The following is a 23,804-nucleotide window of genomic DNA, read 5'->3' as shown; positions in this document are numbered from 1 at the left end:
CCTCTCCCTGACTTCACTTCCGCCATTCCTCAGGAGACGTCTGTCGTATCAGAGGCCGTCCACGCCATAACCCGGAACAGATTGCAGAGCGAGTTGGGCGGACAAGATGGCGGTAGCTGTGCGCACTCTGCAAGAACAACTGGAAAAGGCGAAGGAGAATCTGAAAAATGTGGATGAGAACATCCGCAAACTGACCGGCCGCGACCCGAACGATACCAGGTAGGAGGTGGCCCTGCGGGTGAGGTGTGGGGGTCCTGGGGAGATCCGGAGAGGAGCAGAGCGGAGCCGCATGGCCTGCACTCCATCCTCCTCCTCCATGGGGTGGGACAGAGCTGAGAAAGGCCGGGCTCCGCACAGCATGCTGGGACTTCTGGGTCTCTGCCCCCTGCAGAGACCATCCTGGGGGAATGTGACTTTCACCAAACATTCACTGTTGGTGGATCAATCATTGGCATGCAGCTGGAAGATTCATCCACAGTGAATGTTTAATAAATTCTGTATTCTCTGCTGTGAGGGCTCCTTTCCATGTGTACATCACCGTACTGCTCAGCGCCCCGGCGATACCCCCATCTGCCGGATGTCTGCTCCTGATTGGCTGCTGATAGCCTGCATCACCCCACATGTGTGCATTACATGTGGTCCTATTCACTTGAATGGGTTTTGGTTGGCGGTGTTTCAGCATCATGTATGCATTTCACCGCACTGCGACGTGTGTACTGACCTGGCCTCTGGCTACTTTCATTTACTGGGGGGGTGGTAAAACTATTTTTACTGCTTCTTAACCTGCAAATTAACAGAGCCAGGGGCCATGTCCATGTATGGTTGGCGGTATGGTGAAATGCGTACATTTTTCTTGACCCGTCACCAAATCTGACCCTTTCAAGTGAATAGGAAATCATGTGTAATGCACATGTTTGCAGTGTGCTTAAAGCAGCCAATCAGGAGCAGCCATACTGTGGATCACAAAGAAAACAAGCCTTTGGGGGTCACGTTTGACAAACTATGAACCCCATGAATGGGTTGGCTTTGGTGGTGGTTCAGCAACATGTAAACATTTCCGGATACTAGCATGGCTGCCACCTGTGGCAACTATCAGGGGGGGGGGGGGGTGGCAGCAAGACCGTGGATCCACCCACTATTTCCATCACCTCTCTGACCATGGCCAAAGTGTAGACTGCAGTCTGCTGTTCTTTCTGGCTTGTTGAATGCTCTCACTTTAGGGGTAACAATAGAAGCACTCAGTACACTGCCTTCCTCTGGATCAGCTGTGGGTGTAGGATTAGAACCTTTTTTTTTCTATGGTTGAACTGGATGGACTTTTGTCTTTTTTCAGCCAGACTAACTATAACTATGTAAGAAGGATCCTTGTTCATTTCTAATTTCATCCCTGTCCAGTAGAATTTGAACATTTAGTCACATGGCTGAAACAAAGATCCTTGTCCTTTTGTTAAAGTGGAACTCCACTGCATCTGAGCACAAGAAGCCAGAACACTAGCTAAAGTGTTACTAAACCAACAACGGTAAAATCAGTCTGTATATGCAGTAAAGCATGCTTGTTATGCACACTTTGGAACCTAAGGGGTTAATCCTCTGCATTGTGTAAAAATACTGTTTGATCCTGTCTTCTCTACTCCTCGTTGAAATGACCACCTCATACAGACTGAATCTGTAGTCACATTCACATGTTCAGTTTGTGTATTGCTAGAGAGGGCTTTGCTTTTTTTTTTTTCTTGGGAGTGCATGTGATCAGCACAGGGCCAATCAGCAATGTCCAGACAGAGGTCAGGGGTTCTGCATCCTCCTAGAGCAGAAAGTAAACTCCTTCAAGCTTTAACCAGTGCTCTGCTGAAATCACAAGACTGCTTTAACTGCTGATGAGAAAAGGTATTTAGCAGTTTATATTCACTAAAATCATTGCATTTCCATGTAGTGTGTACTGTGGGAGACCAGATATAGTGAATGCAGGGTCCTGGGTTTAGGAACACTTTTATTTTTGACATTCAAGGCAACCCCCCCCTTCTATCCATGTCTTCATGATTTATTTTGTTAAGAAATCACTTTGGAAAACACCTTTGAGCATTTCTGGCTGTGGCCAACTTGAGTGAGGGCAGATGATCCATGTAGCATTTACTTCCTGGAATCCATCTGCCCTTAGCTCAGGCAGGAGGGTGTGCTTGGCTGAGAGCCCCTCCTGAAAACTCCTGGGATGTATGACATAATTTGCCTAGACCTGGAAATCGGGCAGTAACTGAAGAAATGTAAACCAAGTTAAAATAAATAAATATATATATAAAAATCTGATCTAGCAGGGCTTGACAAATTTTCTTTGAATCAGGAGGCAACTAAAAATTTTTTTTTATCGTAGCAATACTTTGTTTTCAGCGACAGAAGTGGCAGATCTTGGATTTGCACATGGAGGGGACTGGATTCGGGCATGCTGCTGGGTGGGACGGCATTCTCACTGGGTGGTTTCGGGGGATCCCCCCCACGACATCACAGGGCACACCTCTGCATCCTCTCTAACATCTCAAGCTACCTCTCCACACCAAACTGACACCACAGGATATCCTTCAACATGTACTGACCTGCTGACACCACAGGAAACACCCCCCTCCCCAACACCTCAGGACAGACACCCCCCTCCATGACACAAGAAATCCCCCACACCTACTGACACCACACCAGGGTATTCGCCCAAACATGACACCACAGTTTAACACCCTCCTACCTATTTTCCTAAGACAAGTAATGGCAAGAGGAACGCAGGGAGTCTCGGCTTCCAGTCCCTCTGCATTCCCCTGGCGGTGACTTGTCTTCGGCAAGATCTTGGGGCCGATACATGCACCTCATTTTCAAGCAATCATCTCTTTGCTGTTTTTCGGACAGCCATCTGGAGAGGGGAGGTGGGTACCCTGTCCGACATTATAGCTAAGCCTACAAAGCACTGTGCATCAGAAATCATTTTCAAGGGTTTTTTTCATACATTTTTTTTTTTTACCTTTTTTGCTTTGTTTATTGCAATTCAGCACTGCTGGCTCTTTGCAGCCCCAGTCCTGTCTATTTCACAAATACTGTATTGAGGGTTTTTATTTTGTACAGTAGGCTAAAGTGTAAGTCACAAACTTTTATAATCAAGTAGAAAACTGTGGAAAAGTACAAAATTCAAGGAATGAGATACAAAGTATAAGTGAAAGGTCATGGCAGTTCCAGATGACTTTTCTTACTTTAGCATACCCCAACAAGTATACAATGTGTGCCCATGCAGGAAATCCTGTTGAGCAAATTCAGGACATGATTATGTGCAGGTTTGAAGGAGGAATTTATTTGCAAGACTTTGTTTTGCGATAAAAGATAGAACGAAGACGGTATAGAAAAGAAAGGGGGAGAAGGGAAGGAACATGAGGGATCGATGAGGCCTGGCCGAGCACTCATTCCTGTATAGCCCGATCGTTCCGGATAGAAGGAAAAGGGAGAGCTGTCAAGGTTCATGTGGCTTTTGTAGTCCAGGACCTTGAGACATTTAGCGTTGGTGGTGTTGAGTATTGTAAGTTTCTCCGGTATCATGATGCCATCATTCTGTTTTACTTCTGCAGTTGATAGTTGGTTGTTTCCAAGCTTTGGCCAACGTTTGCTTAACTGCTAGAAACACACACTCCACCAACTTCCACTGGAGTGGGAATATGCAGCAGAGCTTCTCGGGGAATACGAGTGAGGTTGATATTTAAAACTGTTGTAGGTATGTTGTATACACGTATCTGGAAGCCCTGGGGCAGTACTGTCAAATATGTAAGAAGGTGCCTTGTTCTCGGCAAACTTGTAAACAAGTTGGGGGCCCTAGCCCTGTCTACATGCTTACAGGTCAGCAACTGTTTAACAGCATTTCTCAGGGTGGGTATCCTGATGGTCACAACAGTGTTGCCTCTATAGTTCCTGGTAGTTGGGAGAGCATATGTCAAGACAAGTGGCTAAGGCTGTTCATAACTGTTTTTTTTTTTTATCTTTTGTTTGGTGTATTTGCTTCGAATTGTGATGTTGAAAGACTCCATTTTGGATAACAGTTAACTTTTGGACAGGTGGCCTCCCATTCTCATAAAGCACACTTTGATATGATGCAGAATGTATGGCCGACTCAGGGAATCCAAGCTGCTCAGTCTTGGAAGCAGCAAAGCAACACCAAACCATATCCTATTCATCCACCATGTTTCAGGATACATTCACACCAGCCATTGTTACATTGCACCTTGTGGCAGCCAAATGTAATGAATTGCCTCATACTGCACTGTGCAAAAAAAAATACAGCCAGGTATACTTTTTTTTTTTTTCCCCACTGCATACCTTCGCAATGCAGTGCTGTGAGCCAGTCACTTGGGAAACCAAGCATTTTTCCTTGTCATGTGGTGGAACTGCACTGGAATAGCCACCCAACGCAGTCCCACCACATCTGGCATGAATATGCCCTCAAAGTTATGAGGTGGTTCTCCTGAAATATTAAGTTCAGTCTGCAGCAAACTTGTCTATTACTGTGACCAGACAACTCTTTGGAAAGTCTTCAGGACCATGTTCGAGAAGATCTGGTGTTTGCCTGTATGTTCAATGACAAACTGTAATCGTGCGCCAATGTTCTTTCTGGACAGTAAAGGCTTTTTGCTTAACATACATCTCATGTTGGTTGAATGCAGTCTCTGTAGATGCATGCACTTTGACCCCAACGGTTGTAAGAGTTACCTGAGCACCTCCCAATACAATTTCGGGGTTTTTGGCCACTTTTAGCAGCAAATGATCAGCTCCTGTCCTGGACAAACTAGCAGTTTGAGATCAATGACACTTAAAATGTAATTTCCTTACAGTGGAGTGATTTAAAGATAGTTTGGTGATTGTTGTTAGACTTGTAGGCAACAACTCTTTCTGAGGGCCTTAGAGAGCTTTTTTGATCTTTGCATGATGACACTACTTCCATCGACAGCAAAGAGAACCTAATTGAAACAATGGATTCCAATTTAATGGCTTTGAGTTGGTGGTTAATGTAAGGTGAATTTTTTTTATGACAAATCTGCATTTTCATTAATTTAGATAATAACACCATGTTACTTTTATGTGTCATTTGTTCAATGTGGGTCCTATTATCTGTAGATATTGTTTGAGTCAAGATCTATGGTATCCTGTTCAAATATATTGGAAAACCAGAATATTCACAGGGAGCACTTACTTTTTTGCATGATTGTATTTATGAACACAGAGATGCAGAAACTTGTGGGTTTTTTTTTTATTAACACCTTAGTGACTGAGGGTAAAACAAATGTTAACCCCTGACGATCATTTTGCAATTTTGAGATGTGCTATTTAAACTGTATATATATCATTTCAATTACTTTGTGCATTCGGGTGGATTATACCTTGTTTTTTCAGGACAAATTGGTTTTGTTGGTAAATTGTAACCGATTATCTTTTATTATATTTTTTATTATCAAAGGAAAAATAGCTCAAAGTGGTAAAAAACAATAAATTCAATGTGGCTGTATATTTCCTCCTATAACCATAACCTACCACCAAAAAACAACCCAAAATAAATTCTCCTGCTGCTGATCACAGCAATAACACATGTATACATCAGTTATTCGTACAGCCCAGAAACAATAGTGTGCATTTTTTTGTTCTACCCAAAACATACTGACCCTAATATGAATTTAAAAAAAAAAAAAAAAAATCCTACCCAAAATATACTGACCATGACTTTTGACCCCAACCTTTGACCTTTACTTTACCCAAACACTAACCCTGGCACTAACTGAGATTAAATCTTGATCTAGCTATTTTACACACTTTTGTTTACATCTTTCTCACTGCAAGGATAGAGAGAGAGCGCATCACTGCCTCCATTCAGAGAAAAGAAAACATGGGATCACTGTGATGGGGAATCGGAGGCTATCACAGAGATCAGGTGACCTGTAACTGGGAGTTCAAGGACCTGGGGCTCCTGGTGAGAGCCCAGTCTCTGAGCTGCGAGCACGCCATGCTGCATATGAAAATATGGACGCTTCAGACGGTTTTGTTTTTTATAAGCCACAATGAGATACCATATAACTTTGTGTGTGTACGTAATTTATTTTTTTTTTAATATTTTTTTGTTCTCTAAATCTGTGGGAGAGTAATCTGCCCTTGCAAGGCTATATTTAGTGAAATATATATTATATTTATTGACTTTGTTCTTCCTGGACAAGCTATTTTCACAAGTAAGAGAGTCTTCTATGGCAGGCCTTGAAATTTCCGCTCGCCAATGGCGAGTGGAAATTGTGGTGGGGATGGTCTTGCTGCTCAGGCCGGATCTGTCATTGGCACTGGGAGCCGTCAGACTGCTCAATAGCTGAGCGCAGTGAAAGCAAAGGGAGTGTGTGTTGTGCTCTCTGCCTCCCCCTAGAGTGCAGTACTCGGCTCTGTGCGTGAACAACGAAGTACTGCAACTTTTTATAGGGGTGTGTGTGTGTGTGTGTTTCTGAGTGTGTGTCTACCTTATTTCAGCTCACTCTGCTCACATGATCCTCTGTCAGCCAGTGGTGGCTTCAGGGGAGAGGAGAGAGCAGTTAACAGCGTGCGTGTTTGTGTGTGTGTGTGTGTATGCATGCATGCATGTATGTGTGTGTGTGTGTGTGTGTGCGCGTGTGTGTGTGTCTGTGCGTGTGTATTTCTGTGTATGTACATGTATCTGTGTGTATGCATGTCTGTATGTGCCTGTGTGTGTACATGTTTCTGTATGTGTATGTACATGTCTGTGTGTACAGGTGTCTGTTTGTGTGTGTTTGTTGGTGGCGAGTAACTATTAAGGCCTGGCTAGTAGCTCAGGATTTGAAATTTTAAGCCCTGTTTTATGGGATTGTTGGAATTAAACTGTTACAGAAAGCTATTTGGCCTGTGAAGTGTTCAGACTAAGTGAATGATTTACTGACTGCTTTTACATTTTGCAAAACAGAAACTGAAACACTGGATGCTAAAGTAGATAAGAAAACTAGTTTATACTTTGACATAGCTTTGCCTAATTGCCTTTGTTGTATTTCAGACCTGCACCAGCAAGACGACTGACCATCACAGGCCCAAATGCGATTGGAGGTAGAGGCCGTGGTGGCATTGTGCTACGGTAAGGGACTTTCCATTTTATCTTTAAACTCACTGCCTTTGTCTAGTGTTAGGATTAAAGGACACACCATATGTACCATGAAGTTAGGATTCTCAGCTGAGTTTCTGGGTGTAAGTGTTGTTACAGGGAAGGATTTTGATAATCTTGGAGCACTTGAAGGAAAAACCAATCTTGAGTTGGCAGAAGTTAGGCTGAATGATATGGGCAACGTATGGATACCACATAAGTCTTGCATAGGAATTAGTTTAGCACTGTTCAGTACATTGGAGTTTTTGACGCAAAGCAGAATCTTAGAGGGGTTTTTATTCCCTTGTCCTTGGAATCATGTAAAGCTTATTTCCACTTTTGCAGCCAAATTTGAGAAAACCCCACGATATGTTTGTGTTCCCCTTCACACAGCATACCTAAAACACTAAATAAAAAAAATACTTTTTTATATGCTTCTGCACAGCAGGTTTCATGGCTGATTCTACACATTTCTGGGCAGTCTGTGTCTGTCCCCAACTAGATTAAGCTATTCCTTATTAACGTACAATGCAGGTGGGTGGTTTCTAAATGTTTAACCCTTTGTTAGGACAATGTTAAAATTTAGGTTAAAGATGATAATGAAGAACTGGGAACATAGTACAGACAGGGTTAAAATGTCATTAAACCCAGCCCAGCACTTGGAAGATGCAGGGTAGAAGACCTCACCGAGGAACATAAGACTATTGAATGATAGGCAAGTTTCACAGAGGTTGGCTCTGCTTTAATGGGAACCTGTAAAATATATAAAGTAGATGTCCTCCCCATTTGCCTGCAAAAGTGGAAATACACTTTAAGGTGGTTGTAAGCCTCAGACATGAAATATGAACAAGGTATATCCCTCTATAGTGTGTACTTGTCTCAATCCAAAGCACGAAGTGTCATTTCTGTCTGATGCTTCATTATTCTGCTATCGGCATATATCACTTCTGACAAGTTTTCCTGACACCAGGAGGAAAATGGTGACATGGGAGGGACCTCCAGCAGATTAACAGCCTCAGCTCTGTTCCTGTGTGAAAGGGGGAGGGGGGGCATCCCTTCACTCCAATCAGCTCTCAGAGCTCTCCTTATTGAGCTCTGCAGAGTGTAATTTCAGCTCTTTGCCCCCTGTTTTGTGAACGTATACAAGCTTCATTAATTCAGGACTTTGAATGGTTGTGGAAGAGAGAAGACTGCATATAGACAGTTACAACCTATGTAGGAGGATTTGTTTAATCTCTGTGTATCCTCTGAGGCTAGTCACTTCACTGGGTATATGCAAGGGTTTACAACCACTTTAAGTTCCCTTGGAAAATCTTCAGTTAATGATCAAGAAAAAGGACATCTTGAGAGGCATGAAAAGCTGGTTGCCACCCACACAACAAAGATCAGAAACAAAAGCTTACATTGAAGATACTGTGCTTATTCTTCCAATATTTAAAGATAAATGGTTATTATTTTTCTTCTGCTAGGCGTGGACTCTCTGAAGGTGGAGGAGGACCCCCAGCCAAACAGCGGGACTTTGAAGGTGCACTGAGCAGGTGAGCTAAATTAAAAAGCTATATTGTGTAAAAAAATGGCACATTTGTAAACACAAGTGCCAAGTATTCAAGGTTGCTTCCCTAATTGAGATTATTTCTAAAATGCGGTGGCTCATGTAGAACAATAGTCAAACTTCTGTCATTGATTCTTTTGAAAGAAGGTGGTGCTCTAAATTCTTGGTTCTCCTTAAGGCCTGGTTCACATGTATGCGGCTCTGAGTGTTGCATTTGCTCAGGCATGGCAGCCCATTAATTTGAGTGAGCTGCTATAACTTTGTTTCCTGCAGGGAAAAGGTTCCTGCAGGTTTTTTAAAACCTGGCCGCACGGAAATCACATGGCGCTTTTGTACCATGCGTTTCCATGTGTGGGAAACCACACCACATTTTTCATTGCGTGGGGTTGCCATTAAGTTAATGGCATCTTGCTTTGTGCGTGTCTGCATGCAGGTGTGGAAATGCGTGCAATTTCCACTCATTTCCACAGCAGACACAGATGTAAACCTAGCCCAAGACAGGTTGGTGTGGATGTTCAGTACTAGAAATACTGATCAGTAAACTGCACTGTTTTTAATTTTTCTGATCAGCAGTATAACCACCTACTGGCAATTGCCTAATTTGCAGCACATTGCAATCAATTTTGTGAAAATTAGGTGACGGTCAATGAGTGAGTGAATTGTTTTTAAAGACCCAATTAAAATGACCTTTGTACACATCAAACAAGTAATGAAACAGTGTAGAAAACCTGTATGTTTACTTCAGATATTCTGGAGGCTTTTGGATGAATGCCAGCTTTTAGCAGGCAGCAGTTTGGCTCAGGCCCCAACTTTACACTGCCAAGTAAAGGAATTGAACCAGTTTCAGAAATCCAGAGAAACAGCAACAGCAAGAGAAAGAAAACATGTAATCCCAAAACAACTAAAATCCAGCTTAGAATCACTGGCCTAAAGTCTCTCCGTAGTACAGACAGGTCCCTGGTCACCAGTAACTATTTACTAGTGTAGATTAGTCCTTAAAGTACTAGATCTATTTAATTAAGATTTCATTATATGCCTATATGTAAACATGAACTTGGCAAATTATTCCAGGCTGGGCGGGGATCGTCGGCAGAGGAGAGAGTCACGCCAGGAAAGCGACGCTGAGGATGAGGACGATAAAAAAGTATGTATTGCCATTTTGAACTGAGAATGTACAACGAGAACTGTTTTAGGGATTCCAGGTAGTAAACATTATTTTATGTTTCAGCCGGCGTTGCAATCCTCAGTTGTTGCTACCTCCAAAGAACGTACACGCCGAGATCTTATCCAGGACCAAAATATGGATGAAAAAGGGAAGCAAAGGTAAACAGCAAGTATCTAACTCTTGGCGTCGAGCATACGCAAATTAGTGGCCCTAGTGGACTGAGCTTTTTTTAGGAGGGCCACTAGTTTGCATACCTGTCTTTGATTGGTGTGTCAGTGAGAACTGGGTCACATGATCTCTTGAAAGCCTCTGATTGGATATCGCAGTGATCAGTCACTGTGAAGCCTGGCCCGTTTTTTTCTCTCTGAATGGAGGAAAGAGATGCATCGTATCTCTGTCCTTTTCAGACAGAAAAAAAAAAGTAATTGTAAATATACTAAATAAATAAAAATACCTAGATCAAGGTTTGATCTTGTTCAGTGACAGGGTTTGGGTCAGGGTCAGTATTTTTTTTTCTTTGTCTTAGTATCAGTGCCAGTTTAGTGGCAGGATAAAAAAAAAAGTGCAAAATGCACACTATTGTTTCTGGGCCGTACTACGGGTACTAACATACATATATGTGGTATCGCTGTGATCGTCAGGAGCAGGAGAAATTTTATGTTCTTTGGTGGTTGGTTATGGTAGTAGCAAGAAATATACAAGTTTTTTTTTTGGGGGGGGGTCACTTTTTCCTTTTAGATTAAAAAAAAAAAAAAAAAAAGATACCCATTACCCTTTACCACCAAATGAAAGCCCAATTTTTCATGAAAAAAACCCCGGTATAATCCACCTAGATGCACAAAGTAGTTTGTGGTGCTATGTACAGTTTTGTTAACACGTCAAAGTTGCAAAATTGTGCTTATGATTTAAGACTTCTTTTACCCTTAGACGTGAAGTGTTTAAAGTGATTGTAAAGTCATATTTTTTTTTTGAAATAACAAAGCATTTTATGCACAGAGCAGCTTCGAACCTTCTCTTCTTGGGTCCCTCGCCAGAGCTCCTGGCTCCTTCTCTACTGAATCCCCTTGCTATGGGGTACACCTGCCAGCTTGACTCCGAGCCGTGCTGTCTGCTTCTATAAACACAGACAGCACCACTCTATCCCTCCCCACAGGATTTGATTGCCAGCAGTGGGAGCCAATGGCTCCTGCTGCCTCAGCAAAACATGTGAGCGTGAGGAGAGCTGCTAAAGGCAGGCACAGCACTGAATCGAGTGAGGACTCTGGTAGACGTAATTGGGTGACCCCTGGTTCACACTGAATGCAGTATTGAAATCGAACTTAACGTAGCGTGAGTTCAGGTGCAACTTGTCTGACATTTGTGTGACTTCGTGCAAAGATGTCAGTGTAAGTCACACCTGAAATCAATAAAAATAGTGCAGGAACTATTTTTAAAATTGGTGCGACCCCGATTCGAGTTGAAATCACACCGATTTGAATGGTTCTATTGCCGACAATAGGGTGCAACTTGTCATGCGATTTGGAACGGTCAAATCGCATAAGTTGCACAGGTGTGAACCAAGGCTAAGGTTATCTTAATGCAGGGAAAGCATTAGGGTAAGAAATGCTTAGTCTTTAGAATCACTTTCAGCAGTATTTTGTTTATATTTTCAGGCTTGGTTGAGGAAGATGTATCCTTTCTATCCTACATATTGGGGGAAAAAAGTGAAATTATTGAAACCTTGTATTTTCATTGCGGATTCTGCCATGTTTCCTATGAGTGCTCAGTACACAGCAGAACCCAGATCTAAGCAGTCTGTTGTTTACAGTACAGGTGATTCTCATAACTATTGTGCTGATAGAGCATTCAAACACCAGGATTAAATATAGTCGGAAAACCATTTTAGATGAAGGGCTGAATTTGCCACTTGGCCCTGACTAGGAGAAGCATGTAGTGTATACAAATGTGAAGGCAGCTGAAATTGGTAACGAAGAAAAAAATTTTCTCATTGATGGATTTTTTTAATAAAACATTGGGTGACTGCTGTAATGTGTTTTTTTTTTTGTTTTTGTTTTTTTTTCCCTTCTTTTGTAGAAATCGGCGAATATTTGGCCTGTTGATGGGTACCCTTCAAAAGTTTAAACAAGAATCAAATGTTGCTTCAGAAAGAGTAGGTGTTAAAACAAACTTTATTTGTAATGTTGTTAAATATGACCCCTTAACTGGTCACAAGACAAATCCCATGTGCCTGGAAAACAAAAGAAAATTATGCTAGTGAGTCTTTGTTCTATTGTCAGTAGTGTTCACTGACTACTAGATTGGACCTCATGCCGCTTCTTTTGTACTGAATAGTACATTTATCTCCTTGGAAGATTAAAGTGATGTTTTATGCAATTGGTATTGCCTAGTCCTTTTTGTTTTTTTTTTGGCGCAAATATGTGACCGCCTTTACTCGCCTACTGGGCACTTTTGCCCCCTTTGTGCCTAGGCCAATATCCAGCTTTCAGCGCTGTCGCACTTTCAATGACAATTGCATGGTCATACAACACTATACCCTTATGAAATTTTAATACATTTTTTCACACAAGAGCTTTCTTTTGGTGGTATTTAATTGTCACTGGCTTTTTTATTTTTTGCACTATAAACAAAAAAAGAGCTTTTGTTTTTATTATAAAATTTTGCAAACAGGTAATTTTTCTCCACTGATGTGTGTTGATAAGGCTGCACTGATGTGGCACGGATAGGCTGCACTGATGAGGTGGCATTGGTGGGCATCAGTGAGGCACTGATGATGCTGCACTGACTGGTGCACTGGGTGGGCACTGAGCATCATGTTATGTGCATGGGTGTAACTTTTATTTTTTACAATTAAAAAAAAAAAAAAAAAAAATTTTTTTTTTTTTTTTTTTACATGGGGACAATGTGCCCTATGTGATGATTTTTTGGTAACAGGTTCACACACACACACACACACACACACACACCGCACCGCATTACATTCTTTCCTGGCCTCCATTGCCGGGAATCTGTGAATGGGGACCTGGAAGTGATGTCAAACGTCACTTTCCATGTCGGGACAAGAAGGGGAGGGGAGTGGATGTGTCCGCTCTCCTTCCTCCCCTCTATCCGCCGGTGGTGAGCCGGTCCCGGGCGTGCAGATGGGCAAGCGTGGGCAGGGGGAGCTTCACACGGGGAGGTGGAGAGGCTGGCACTGTGTGGAAGCATTCAGGCGGCAGCACTGCTGCTTGCCCGCACAGGGCTAAAGGTAGAAAAAAAACTACCTGCCCGACGCCACAGCAGAGCAATACAAAGCAGCTTGTTTCCCTAGTAAAACACACGCAGCATGCAGTTAACCCTTTGATCGCCCCAGATGTTACCCCCCTTTCTGCCCAGTGTCATTAGTACAGCGTCAGTGCTTTTTTATTAGCACTGATCCCTGTATTGGTGTCACTGGGGATGTCCGTGGCAGTTAGTCCCCCCCCCCCCCCCAGTGTCAGAATACCTCCCGCAATAAGTTTCTGATCGCTGCCATTACTAGTAAAATAAAAATTCCAGTATGTATACTGCCATTTGTAGATGCCATAAGTTTCACGTAAACCAATTAATTTAAACGTATTGGTATTTTTTTTTAGCAAAGGCATGTAGCAGTCAAAATTATTATTTTTTTCTCAAAATTGTTGGTCTTTGTTTATAGCGCAACAAAATAAAAACTGCACAGGTGATCAAATAACACCGAAAGAAAGCTCTATTTGTGGTGGGGGGGAATTCATTGTGAAGAATAGCTGTTCTATTCAAATTCTGAAAGACTGCTATATTTTTTCTGTTCAATTCTATTTTTTCTATTCTAATTTATTTTATTTTTTTATTCTTTTCTATTCTTTTCCTCTATATTCTATTCTGTTTTATTCTTCTCTTTTTAAAATTCTAATTTTGGAAGACCGCTATATTCATTCTATTCGAAATTCAAATTTTGAAATTCTAAGTTCAGAAGACGTCTGTAGTCTATTTTTTCCTGATTGTAGGCTTGAAAGAGCAGGGCCCTCGAACCCCTCGTGTATTGTATTGTTACTGTCTTGTCTCATGTTCTGTCCCCTTTGCTACTGTACAGCGCTGAGCATACCCTTTGGCGCTATATAAATACTGTATAATAATATTATTTTATTCTATTTTATTTATTTTCTATTTTGTTTTATTCTGTTGTAATCAGCAATATGTTTACATTTCAAATGTGATTCAAATTTCATTATTTTAAATTCGTTGCTATTGAAATTTGGTTATCCAAATCTCCAAATAATGAAATGCAGACACATGTCCTAATGTATAAATTTATATATCCAACAAACAGTGGTAAATGTTCCACTGCAGTAGTCGGCCTTCTCTGTTAGTTGGGTACAGATTGATCTGTGGTGTGTTGTTGTGGATTGTTATTCCTATTTAGAACCTGTTACGGCTACCTGTTTGTGTATGCAAAATTATTTGTACACCATTACAAAAACGAGCTGCTGACTCCAGATCTGTTTATCTTACCATAGCAAAAGCGACGTCAAGAAATTGAGCAAAAACTGGAAGTGCAGGCAGAAGAAGAAAAGAAACAGGTGGAAAATGAACGCCGAGAGCTTTTTGAAGAAAGGCGTGCCAAGCAAACTGAGCTGCGACTATTGGAGCAGAAAGTTGAGCTGGCACACCTGGTAAGTAAATGGAGCGAAATGTTTTTCTTTCACAAATATTTTACAGTTTTTCAAAATGCTGTACACTGAAAGGAAGGCAAACTGAGCATGCAAATTACGTGATCGACAAAATGTCACATACAATGGGTACTGTGTGTGTGTGATTAAAAAAAAAAATTATATAAATATATATAGTTTCCAGCCGTAAATACAGATGTGAGTGGTGGATGGGGGTTAGGGGAGTAGCATTGGTTGCTAAAATCTTTATCTCAGGCTGGTTCTAATTCTTGACCATTTGTTTTTAGCAAGAAGAGTGGAATGAGCACAATATCAAAATTATCAAATATATTAGAACAAAAACGAAACCCCACCTGTTCTATATACCTGGCAGGATGTGCCCACCAACACAAAAATTATTTGATGAGTCGCAGAAAAAGTTGAATGGTAAGTTACCTAATTCTTGTGTTGCCTTGCACCTTATGACTTGGAAAAACAAAATTGTCTCTACCAACTAATTAACAATTTTATAGAGTGGTATAATCTGGTTGCTATGACGACTTGTATATTTTGCTTTAAGGGACTTAATAAATATGGCATATTTTCAATCTTTTTTTTTCTGTGCGGAGTTAGTACTACACGGCTAAATTTAACCACTTGTCCTCCAGAGGATTTACCCTCCTTCCTGACCAGGCCATTTTTTGCATTACGGCGCTACGTTACTTTAACTGACAATTGCGCGATCATGTAATGCTGCACCCAAATGAAATGTATGTCCGTCCCCCCCACCACGAATAGAGCTTTCTTTCGTTGGTATTTGATCAGCATAACTGCATGACAAATTCAGTCCATATTGCATGGTGCGATAAAGTGATAGGTGCAATTGTCCCAATAATTCATGTTCAGAGAAATTCGTGACTCTTGTGATCTCGTGATTTGTACAAATAATGCACTAACCAGATAGCGCAACCAATGCGCATGGAGCAATTAAGACCCGCTCCTGGTGCTCTGGACTTGTAGTATTAGGAGGATGTCATCTGCAGGTTTGGCCACCAGATGTCATCAATCCAGGTATAAGGGTAAGTCATCCACCAGAGAGATCATCAGCGGGGGAGGGGGTGATCATGCATCATTCCCAAATGGACGTAACCTTCAAAAGCGGGCTCCCATAACATAGATGAGACCCAGAGAAGCCTCTGATAGTGTAGTATGTTTATTAAGTAAAAACTTACACCAGATACAATTGGAGGAAAAACTTACATCAAAGCAAGGTCAGGCCACCAGGGTGTCAATTGACCTGTGTATGCATACCACTAAGCCATCCTGATTGACACCCTGGTGGCCTGACCTTGCTTTGATGTAAGTTTTTCCTCCAATTGTATCTGGTGTAAGTTTTTACTTAATAAACATACTACACTATCAGAGGCTTCTCTGGGTCTCATCTATGTTATGGGAGCCCGCTTTTGAAGGTTACGTCCATTTGGGAATGATGCATGATCACCCCCTCCCCCGCTGATGATCTCTCTGGTGGATGACTTACCCTTATACCTGGATTGATGACATCTGGTGGCCAAACCTGCAGATGACATCCTCCTAATACTACAAGTCCAGAGCACCAGGAGCGGGTCTTAATTGCTCCATGCGCATTGGTTGCGCTATCTGGTTAGTGCATTATTTGTACAAATCACGAGATCACAAGAGTCACGAATTTCTCTGAACATGAATTATTGGGACAATTGCACCTATCACTTTATCGCACCATGCAATATGGACTGAATTTGTCATGCAGTTATGCTGTTCATGTTCTGTTTTTTATGCTTGTTCATATTTAATTTCAAAAGCGCTGCATATTTATTTTTTCATGTTTCTATCTGGGTCCCAAGGTTACCTTCTATGCTAGCTGCTTCACTTATGTACTCCCAGCGCTCTATTACCTACTTATACAGTTGGTATTTGATCGCCTGTGTGTTGTTTTTTTTTTCTGGTTTTTTTTTTTTTTGCACTATAAAAAAAAAAAAAAAAGACCGACAATTTTGAGAAAAAAACTATATTTTTGACTTTTTGCTATTAAACAATCCAATAAAAAAAAATCAAACTTCATCATAAATTTAGGCCAAAATGTATTCTGCTACATGTCTTTGCTAAGAAAAAAAATCCCAATACATGTAAATTTGGTTTACATGAAAGATATAGCGGTTACAAATAGCGGTATATAGTGGTCTTTTTATTTTTACTAGTAATGGCGGCAATCAGTGACTTACAGTGGGACTGCGGCGGGCATCCTGACACGGGGGAGGGGGGGAATTGACTTGGTGTCACTGACATTCCCAGTGATACCAATACAGTGATCAGTGCTAATAAAAAGCACTGACGCTGTACTAATGGCACTGGGGATGAAGGAGTTCACATTTGAGGAGATCAATGGGTTAACTGTGTGCTGTGTGTTTTACAATATGTTCTGTGTCTGTGCTTCACTGTAAGCACACTGCTGTGCATGGCTGTGCTGTGCAGAGCCATGCACAGCAGTGTGCATGAGCTAACCGGGAGAACTGTTTTGTTTACTAACAGTTCTCCCCCCTGTTGCAGGTCCTTGGCAATCACCGGGCACTGGTGAGTAATCACCTCCCAGGACCTGATGATTGACGGACGTAAATGACGGCGTGGGTAGGGTGCGTGCGCCCCCTACCCGGAAATGCAAAGTCACGTATATACACGTGATTTTGCACACTGCTGCTGCTCTGTAGCAGTATTTCTGCTATGGAGTGGCGCTAAAGCAGTTAACCTATAAATGTTCATAGTTCTGGTTCACAAAGGATGGCAAACAGTTGTTTTACCTTGTATATAGCATGTTTATTTACCCTATATTTTGTTTTCTTTCTATTTCAGGTATATTTGAAAAAAGACGAGTTGAATTTGCTGAGCATTTAAACAAAATGGAAGCTAGGCCTAGGCGCCATTCCATGAAAGAAAAAGATCAAGAAAAGAAGCAAGACGGTGAAAATGAAGAACAGAAGGAGGATCGAGAAGATGGTAAGGTGGCTCGGCATGAGAGAGTTGAGGAGACAGGTAACCTGTCTAATGACATAGAGATGGAGGACACCTTTGAGGAAGAGAAGGATGTTGGTGTTAGGGATGTAGAGATTGTGCAAGAGACTAGCCTTATGGAAGATGGTGAAGATTCTAAAGTTGAGGAGAAGATTGAGGAAGAGGGTAGAGTTGTAGTAGAAGAGCCCCAGATTAGTAAGTGGGAGGAGCAGGAAGCAGAGGTTGAGGAGGAAGTAAAGGAAGAGGAGGAACATAAAGATAGTATGGATGAGGATCATCAGGAGGCAGCAGATGTCAGTCAGTCAACTGGGTTGGAGTTGGCAGATGAGACTAACCAAAGTAAGGAAGTAGAAACTGAGGAGAAAGCAGAAGAAGGTTCAGACAATAAATTTGATGAAGCAGAGATAGATAAAACAATTGATCCAGAACCTGACACAGAAACTGATTCCACAGAAAAGCATGAGCAGGAAAGAGAGCCAGATCCAATGTTCCAGCCACCAGCAGATTATGAACCTCAAACAAGGCTGGAAACACACTATCATATTGAAGAGGAGCAGGTGGTGCAAAAAGAGGAAGGTGTAGCAATAGTTGAGAACACAGAGATTCAAGTAGAGCAGCCTCAGATTACCTCATCAGAACACAAAGCGAAGAGAAGCAGGAGCAGGGGGAGGACGAGGAACAAAGCGGAGAAGAGTAGGAGCCGTAGTTGTAGCAGCAGTAGTTCCAGCAGCAGTTCCAGCTCAAGCAGCAGTGGAAGCAGCTCTAGCAGCAGTAGTAGTCGCAGCAGTTCAAGCAGTAGTAGCAGCAGCAGTGGGAGCAGTAGCAGAGACAGCAGTAGTAGCAGCAGCAGTAGTAGCAGTGAAAGTCGAAGCCGAAGCAGAGTGAGAGGGCATGTTAGGGACGAGAAACGCAGGAGGAGCACGGAGCGAAAGCGTCGAGATACATCAGGAGTAGAAAGGAGTCACAAGTCTTCAAAAGTCAGTAGCAGAGACTCCAAAGGATCCAAGGACAAAGGCTCATCAAGGTCTGACCGAAAGAGGACAAATTCGGAAGGTAGCCGGTCAGGCAAGAGACCCTCAAGAAGTGAGAGAGATCGTAAATCAGACAGGAAAGACAAAAGGCGTTGACAGATTCCTTGTTTATGGACTACAGTTGCTCCATGGTGCTCCCTTAACAATAGCATGGTACTAATTGTTTTGGAAAGCACAATTTATTTTTATTTTATTTTGCATAATTTTTGTAATTTTGGTGGTTTGACAGAGATGTAAGCTCAGATCTTCAAATAAAACCATAAAACATTTCTTTCCCCTATCTTTGCCTCTTTATTTGCTCCCATTCTGTTTTTAATATTCATTGTTTTGGCAAAGTTGCTTTTTATGTCAATTTTACAATATAATTTAAATATCTCCCCTTGCAACATTTTGCATATGTATATATGCCCACTATTTATAATTTTACCATTTTAGAATTATGCTGGATACAGCTCTAGATATTTTTTTTTAATCTCACCCCCCCACCCCCCCCCCCCAGCCCACTACAAAAAAGGGTAATTTCCTGGCCAGTGTTAAATTCAAATGCTTCTAAAGCCATTTTTTGTTTTAGATAAAGTAGGGAACAACTAGAAATTCTGTCAAGTCTTTTTTTTGTTTTGTTTTGCTGTCTTTGTCCCAACTGTGAGGATTGACCATTGTCACCAAGATTGAAAGGGAAAATCCCAAATTTTCAGTTACCAATGTAACAAGAATAGAGGACATTTGTTCTGCTGGCAACTGTCTAGGGGTGGATTTCCTCACGCATGTGGAAAGATTTCCTATCTCTTCCTGTTGTCTCTAAAACAGGAAATTAAGGGAAATCCCTCAATTGGAACACAGACAGCGCAAATAAATTTGACAGGGGTTTTAGCCATTTATTACTTGATCTAAAACTAAAGAAAAACAGTTCCGGCTTTAGGTACTTTATGGCCCTTGAGGCCTAGTATTTGTGTTTGATGACTACTGTAACTGGATTTCAACTGGGCAGCATCTCAGGGTGATATTGTACTTATAAACGGAATTGAAAGGTGTATGTACAGATCATTTGTTAATGAAACCTGTTTGGAATATAGTAAACTTAGTCTGAACTCTGCTATAGCCAGAATATTTTGTCAGCAATGTATGTGTTTTAAGATTTTGTACGAAAAGTTACAACTGTTGAGCTGTTATGTGCAAATAAATACTTTTTTGACTAGCAACTGGCTGCTTGCATTTGTTTTAAGGTTTACAAATATTGCAGTCTTTTCACATTGTAATTGTTTTCTCTTGGATTTGCCAAAGTTGTTCAATTTTGTACTACCAACACAATCTTTGCAGTGTCTGTTTTGCCTTCGCTATTAACCACTTGCCTACTGGGCACTTATACCTCCTTCCTGCACAGGCCAATGTTCAGCTTTCAGCGCTGTCGCACTTTGTATTTCAATGATTTTTATTGACTTTTGAAACGTTTTAAGAAGATTTGAGCAACAAAACATGCCCACGTAGGGGCTATCAATAGCACATAAGGAATAAAGAGAACAATGCTCTAACACCAACAGAGCAGAAGGCGTGCCCACGCAGGGGCTATCAATGGCACATAAAATACAAAAACAGTGATATGACACCAACAGTAACTCAAACCTCACAAAATCAAGCAGAAATAAAGAGGAAAAAGGAGTGAAGAAAAGACCAGAAGCAGGGGTCTGGGAACACCAATACCGAACAGCATCACAAACCCAGACTAGCCGGGGGCAGTGTGAGAAAAGAATATGTAAACCACGGCTCCCATATTTTCAAAAATTGCTGTTGGGAGTCATTAGGGATATTCGACATATGTTCATTGAGCATCAGAGTGGTCCCGCACCCTGTGAAGAGGGACAGGTGTACTTTTCCAGGCCCCAGCAATTGTTCTAGTCGCCAACAAGAACAAATATGAAGCCAACTTCTGCTGGTGAGCCAACAGACCTGGAACGGGTGTCATTACACAGCTGATCATGTGGTAAAAAGCCGCTGTGATTGGCCGTTTACCAATTATGTGATCAGCTGTGCCCGTAGGACACAGAGATTGCCGAGGGCGCGTTCTGAGAGGACGTCATATGACGTCCTCCCAGAACTGGACAACCGCGCTGTAGCTGTCATTTGGCTATAACACGGTTGGCAACTGGTTAAACAAAATCGTGCACCACACTCATACACCTCCAGCATCTAGTATGTTCACTGAAACATGAATAAGCCCATGTAAACTATTGCAGCATGCTTCCGCTAGTATCAGATATAAATTCCCACTAGACACTTCTGCACTGAAATCATAAGTGGCTGTTATGGTTTGTTGCCCTTTGAATTTTTAAAGGGCATCTGCCAAGAGAAACATTTTTGAAACAATGTGCTCTTTGAATCGGGGCATGCTTGTTTGAACCACTTCAGCTCCGGAAGATTTACCCCCCTTCCTGACCAGGCCATTTTTTGCTATTTGACATGGCTCTATTTCAGCACATGCAACAATGTGCCCAAACTAAAATTTATTTTCTTTTTTTTCCCATACAAATAGAGCTTTCTTTTGGAGGTATTTGATCACCACTGGGTTTATTTTTTTGTGATATTAAAAAAAAAAGTTATTTTCTACACTATCCAATAAACTCAAATTTTAGTCATAAATTTAGGTCAAAATGTATTCTGCTACATGTCTTTGGTGAACAACAAAACAAAATATCCCAATACATGTATAGTGGTTTGTGTGAAAGTTATAAATACACACACACCCACCATCCATAAAGTAGTCCCACTCTTTTCTAAGACAGATGTGTATGTTAAGGTTTTTATTAGGTATAAACTTATAATTGTCTGCAATTATCTTCTGTGTGCTTGGATGTTTTTCTGGGGTGTTTTAGCTACAGTAGTTTTACAAACACACCAGAAAATATTCACAGCGCTTAACTTTTGCCACATTTTGTTATGTTACAGCCTTATTTCAAAATGGATTACATTGATTTTCTTCCCTCAACATTCTACAAACAATACCCCATATAGACAATGTGAAAGAAGTTCGTTTTGAAATCTTTTGCCATGTATTAAAAATAAAAAACGAAAAAACCACATGTACATAAGTATTCTCAGCACTTTGTTGAGGCACCTTTTACGCCAATTACAGCCTCAAGTTGTTTTAAGCAAGCTTGGCACACCTATTTTTGAGCAATTTCTCCCATTCTTCTTTGCAGTACCTCTCAAGCTCCATCAGGGAGCGTCGGTGCACAGCCATTTTCAGATCTGTCCAGAGATGTTCAATCGGGTTCAAGTCTGGGCTCTGGCTTTGCCACTCCAGGACATTCAGAGTTGGCCCGTAGCCACTCCTTTTGTTATGTGGGCTGTGTGCTTAGGGTTGTTCTATTGAAAGATGAACAGTCACCCCAATGTAAGGTCCAGAGAGCTCTGGAACATGTTTTGATCAAGGATGTCTCTGTACTTTGCTGCATTCATCTTTCCTTCGATTCTGACTAGTCTCCCAGTTCTTTGCCACTGAAAAGCATCCCCACAGCATGATGCTGCCACCACCATGCTTCACTGTAGGGATGGTATTGGCCAGGGAGTGAGCAGTGCCTCGTTTCCTCCAGACATGACTCTTGGCATTCAGGCCAAAGAGTTCAATCTTTGTTTCCTCAGACCAGAGAGTTTTGTTTCTCATGGTCTGAGAGTCCCTCAGGTGCCTTTTGGCAAACTCCAGGAGGGCTGCCATTTGCCTTTTACTGAGGAGTGGCTTTAGTTTGGCCATTCTACTATACAGGCCTGATTGGTGAAGTGCTGCAGAGGTGGTTGTTCTGGAAGGTTTTCTCACTCCACAGCGAAACGCTGGAGCTCTTTCAGAGTGACCATCGGGTTACCTCCCTAGCTAAGGCCCTTCTCCCTCGATCGCTCATTTTGGCTGGGCAGTCCACTCTTGGAAGATTCCTGGTGGTTCCAAACTTTTTTCATTTACGGATGATGGAGGCCACTGTGCTCATTGGGACCTTCAATGCTACAGAATGTTTTCTGTACCCTTCCCCAGATCTGTACTTTGATACAATCCTGTCTCGGAGGTCTGCGGGCAATTCCTTGGACTTCATGGCTTGGTTTGTGCTCTGACATGCACTGTTAACTGTGGGACTTTATATAGAGAGGTTTATGCGTTTCCTAATCATGTCCAATCAGCTGAATTTCCCACAGGTGGACTCCCAAGTTGTGGAAACATCTCAAGGATGATCAGTGGGAACAGGATGCACCAGAGCTCAATTTTCAGTGTCATGGCATAGGCTGTAAATACTTATGTACAGTACATGTTTTTTTTTTTAATTTTTTATTCTTAATAAATTGCAAAGATTTCAAAACAAACTTCTTTCACGTCATTATGGAGTATTGTTTGTAGGATGTTGAGCAAAGAAATTAATTTAATCTATTTTGGAATAAGACTGTAACATAAAATGTGGCAAACATTAAGTGCTGTGAATACTTTCTGGATGCACTGTGTGTAAAATAAATATATATATATATTATATATATATATATATATATACTGTTAGGTCCATATATATTTGGATACAGGCACAATTTTAACTTTTTAATTTTTTTGAGGTATTTACCAAAACATATTCAAGCTATAGTTATATCATGGATATGGGCTGAAAGTGCACACTCTCAGGTTTAATTTGAGGTTATGTACATTCAGATTGGAGGAAGGGTTTGGTAATTACAGCTAAGAGTAGCCATCCCCCATTTTACAAGGGACCAAAAGTAGTTTAACACCTTTCTGCCCAGCCTAGAGCAGATTGACAGCCAGGTGGGACACTTGCCGTTGTGACTGGATGTCATATGACGTCCTGTCAAAAGGAGCTGCTCAGTCTGTCAATGGCTGTGTCCACAGGACACAGTCGATGACATGTCACTCCACCAGCCCATTGCCAGTGTTGTGACCAATCACAGCATGTCAGTTGTATACAATGGATGGCTTCCTGTCATGCCATCCATTCTATACAATTATGTTGTTAGCTGTGACTGGTCAAGGCAGTCACATGATACAGACAGGGCCAATCGCAGCCCATCTGTATCATGTTATCAGCTTTGCCCAATCACAGCTAACCACAACAAAAGACTGACTGAATCCGTTTCATTCAATAACAATGATTGCAAATATCAATTAAATGCATTGGTATTAAAGTAAAATAGTAAAAAATAGAAACATTTGAAAAAAAAATACAAATTCAATTATTATTTCACCAAAGAAATG

The 23,804-nt window shown here is 41.5% G+C and overlaps 1 protein-coding gene across 1 annotated transcript; it reads left to right on the top strand.

Annotated features, from left to right (window-relative positions):
- The first annotated feature begins 59 nt into the window (after nt 1-59).
- On the top strand, nt 60-19,770 carry PNN (pinin, desmosome associated protein). The gene is made up of 9 exons (XM_089686895.1): nt 60-219; nt 7,052-7,129; nt 8,605-8,673; nt 9,759-9,831; nt 9,916-10,010; nt 11,926-12,001; nt 14,364-14,519; nt 14,804-14,942; nt 17,382-19,770. The coding sequence occupies exons 1-9, from the start codon at nt 107-109 to the stop codon at nt 18,665-18,667; spliced, it is 2,085 nt and encodes a 694-aa protein (XP_089543021.1). The 5' UTR covers nt 60-106; the 3' UTR covers nt 18,668-19,770.
- The last annotated feature ends 4,034 nt before the right edge of the window (nt 19,771-23,804 follow it).

The sequence above is a fragment of the Staurois parvus genome, unplaced genomic scaffold (assembly GCF_062004578.1).
Source record: "Staurois parvus isolate SC_StPar_1 unplaced genomic scaffold, SC_StPar_1.0 ptg000414l, whole genome shotgun sequence".
Classification (NCBI taxonomy): Eukaryota; Metazoa; Chordata; class Amphibia; order Anura; family Ranidae; genus Staurois; species Staurois parvus.
The sequence above is the reverse complement of the archived record's forward strand: the minus strand, read 5'-3'. Positions and strand labels throughout refer to the sequence as shown.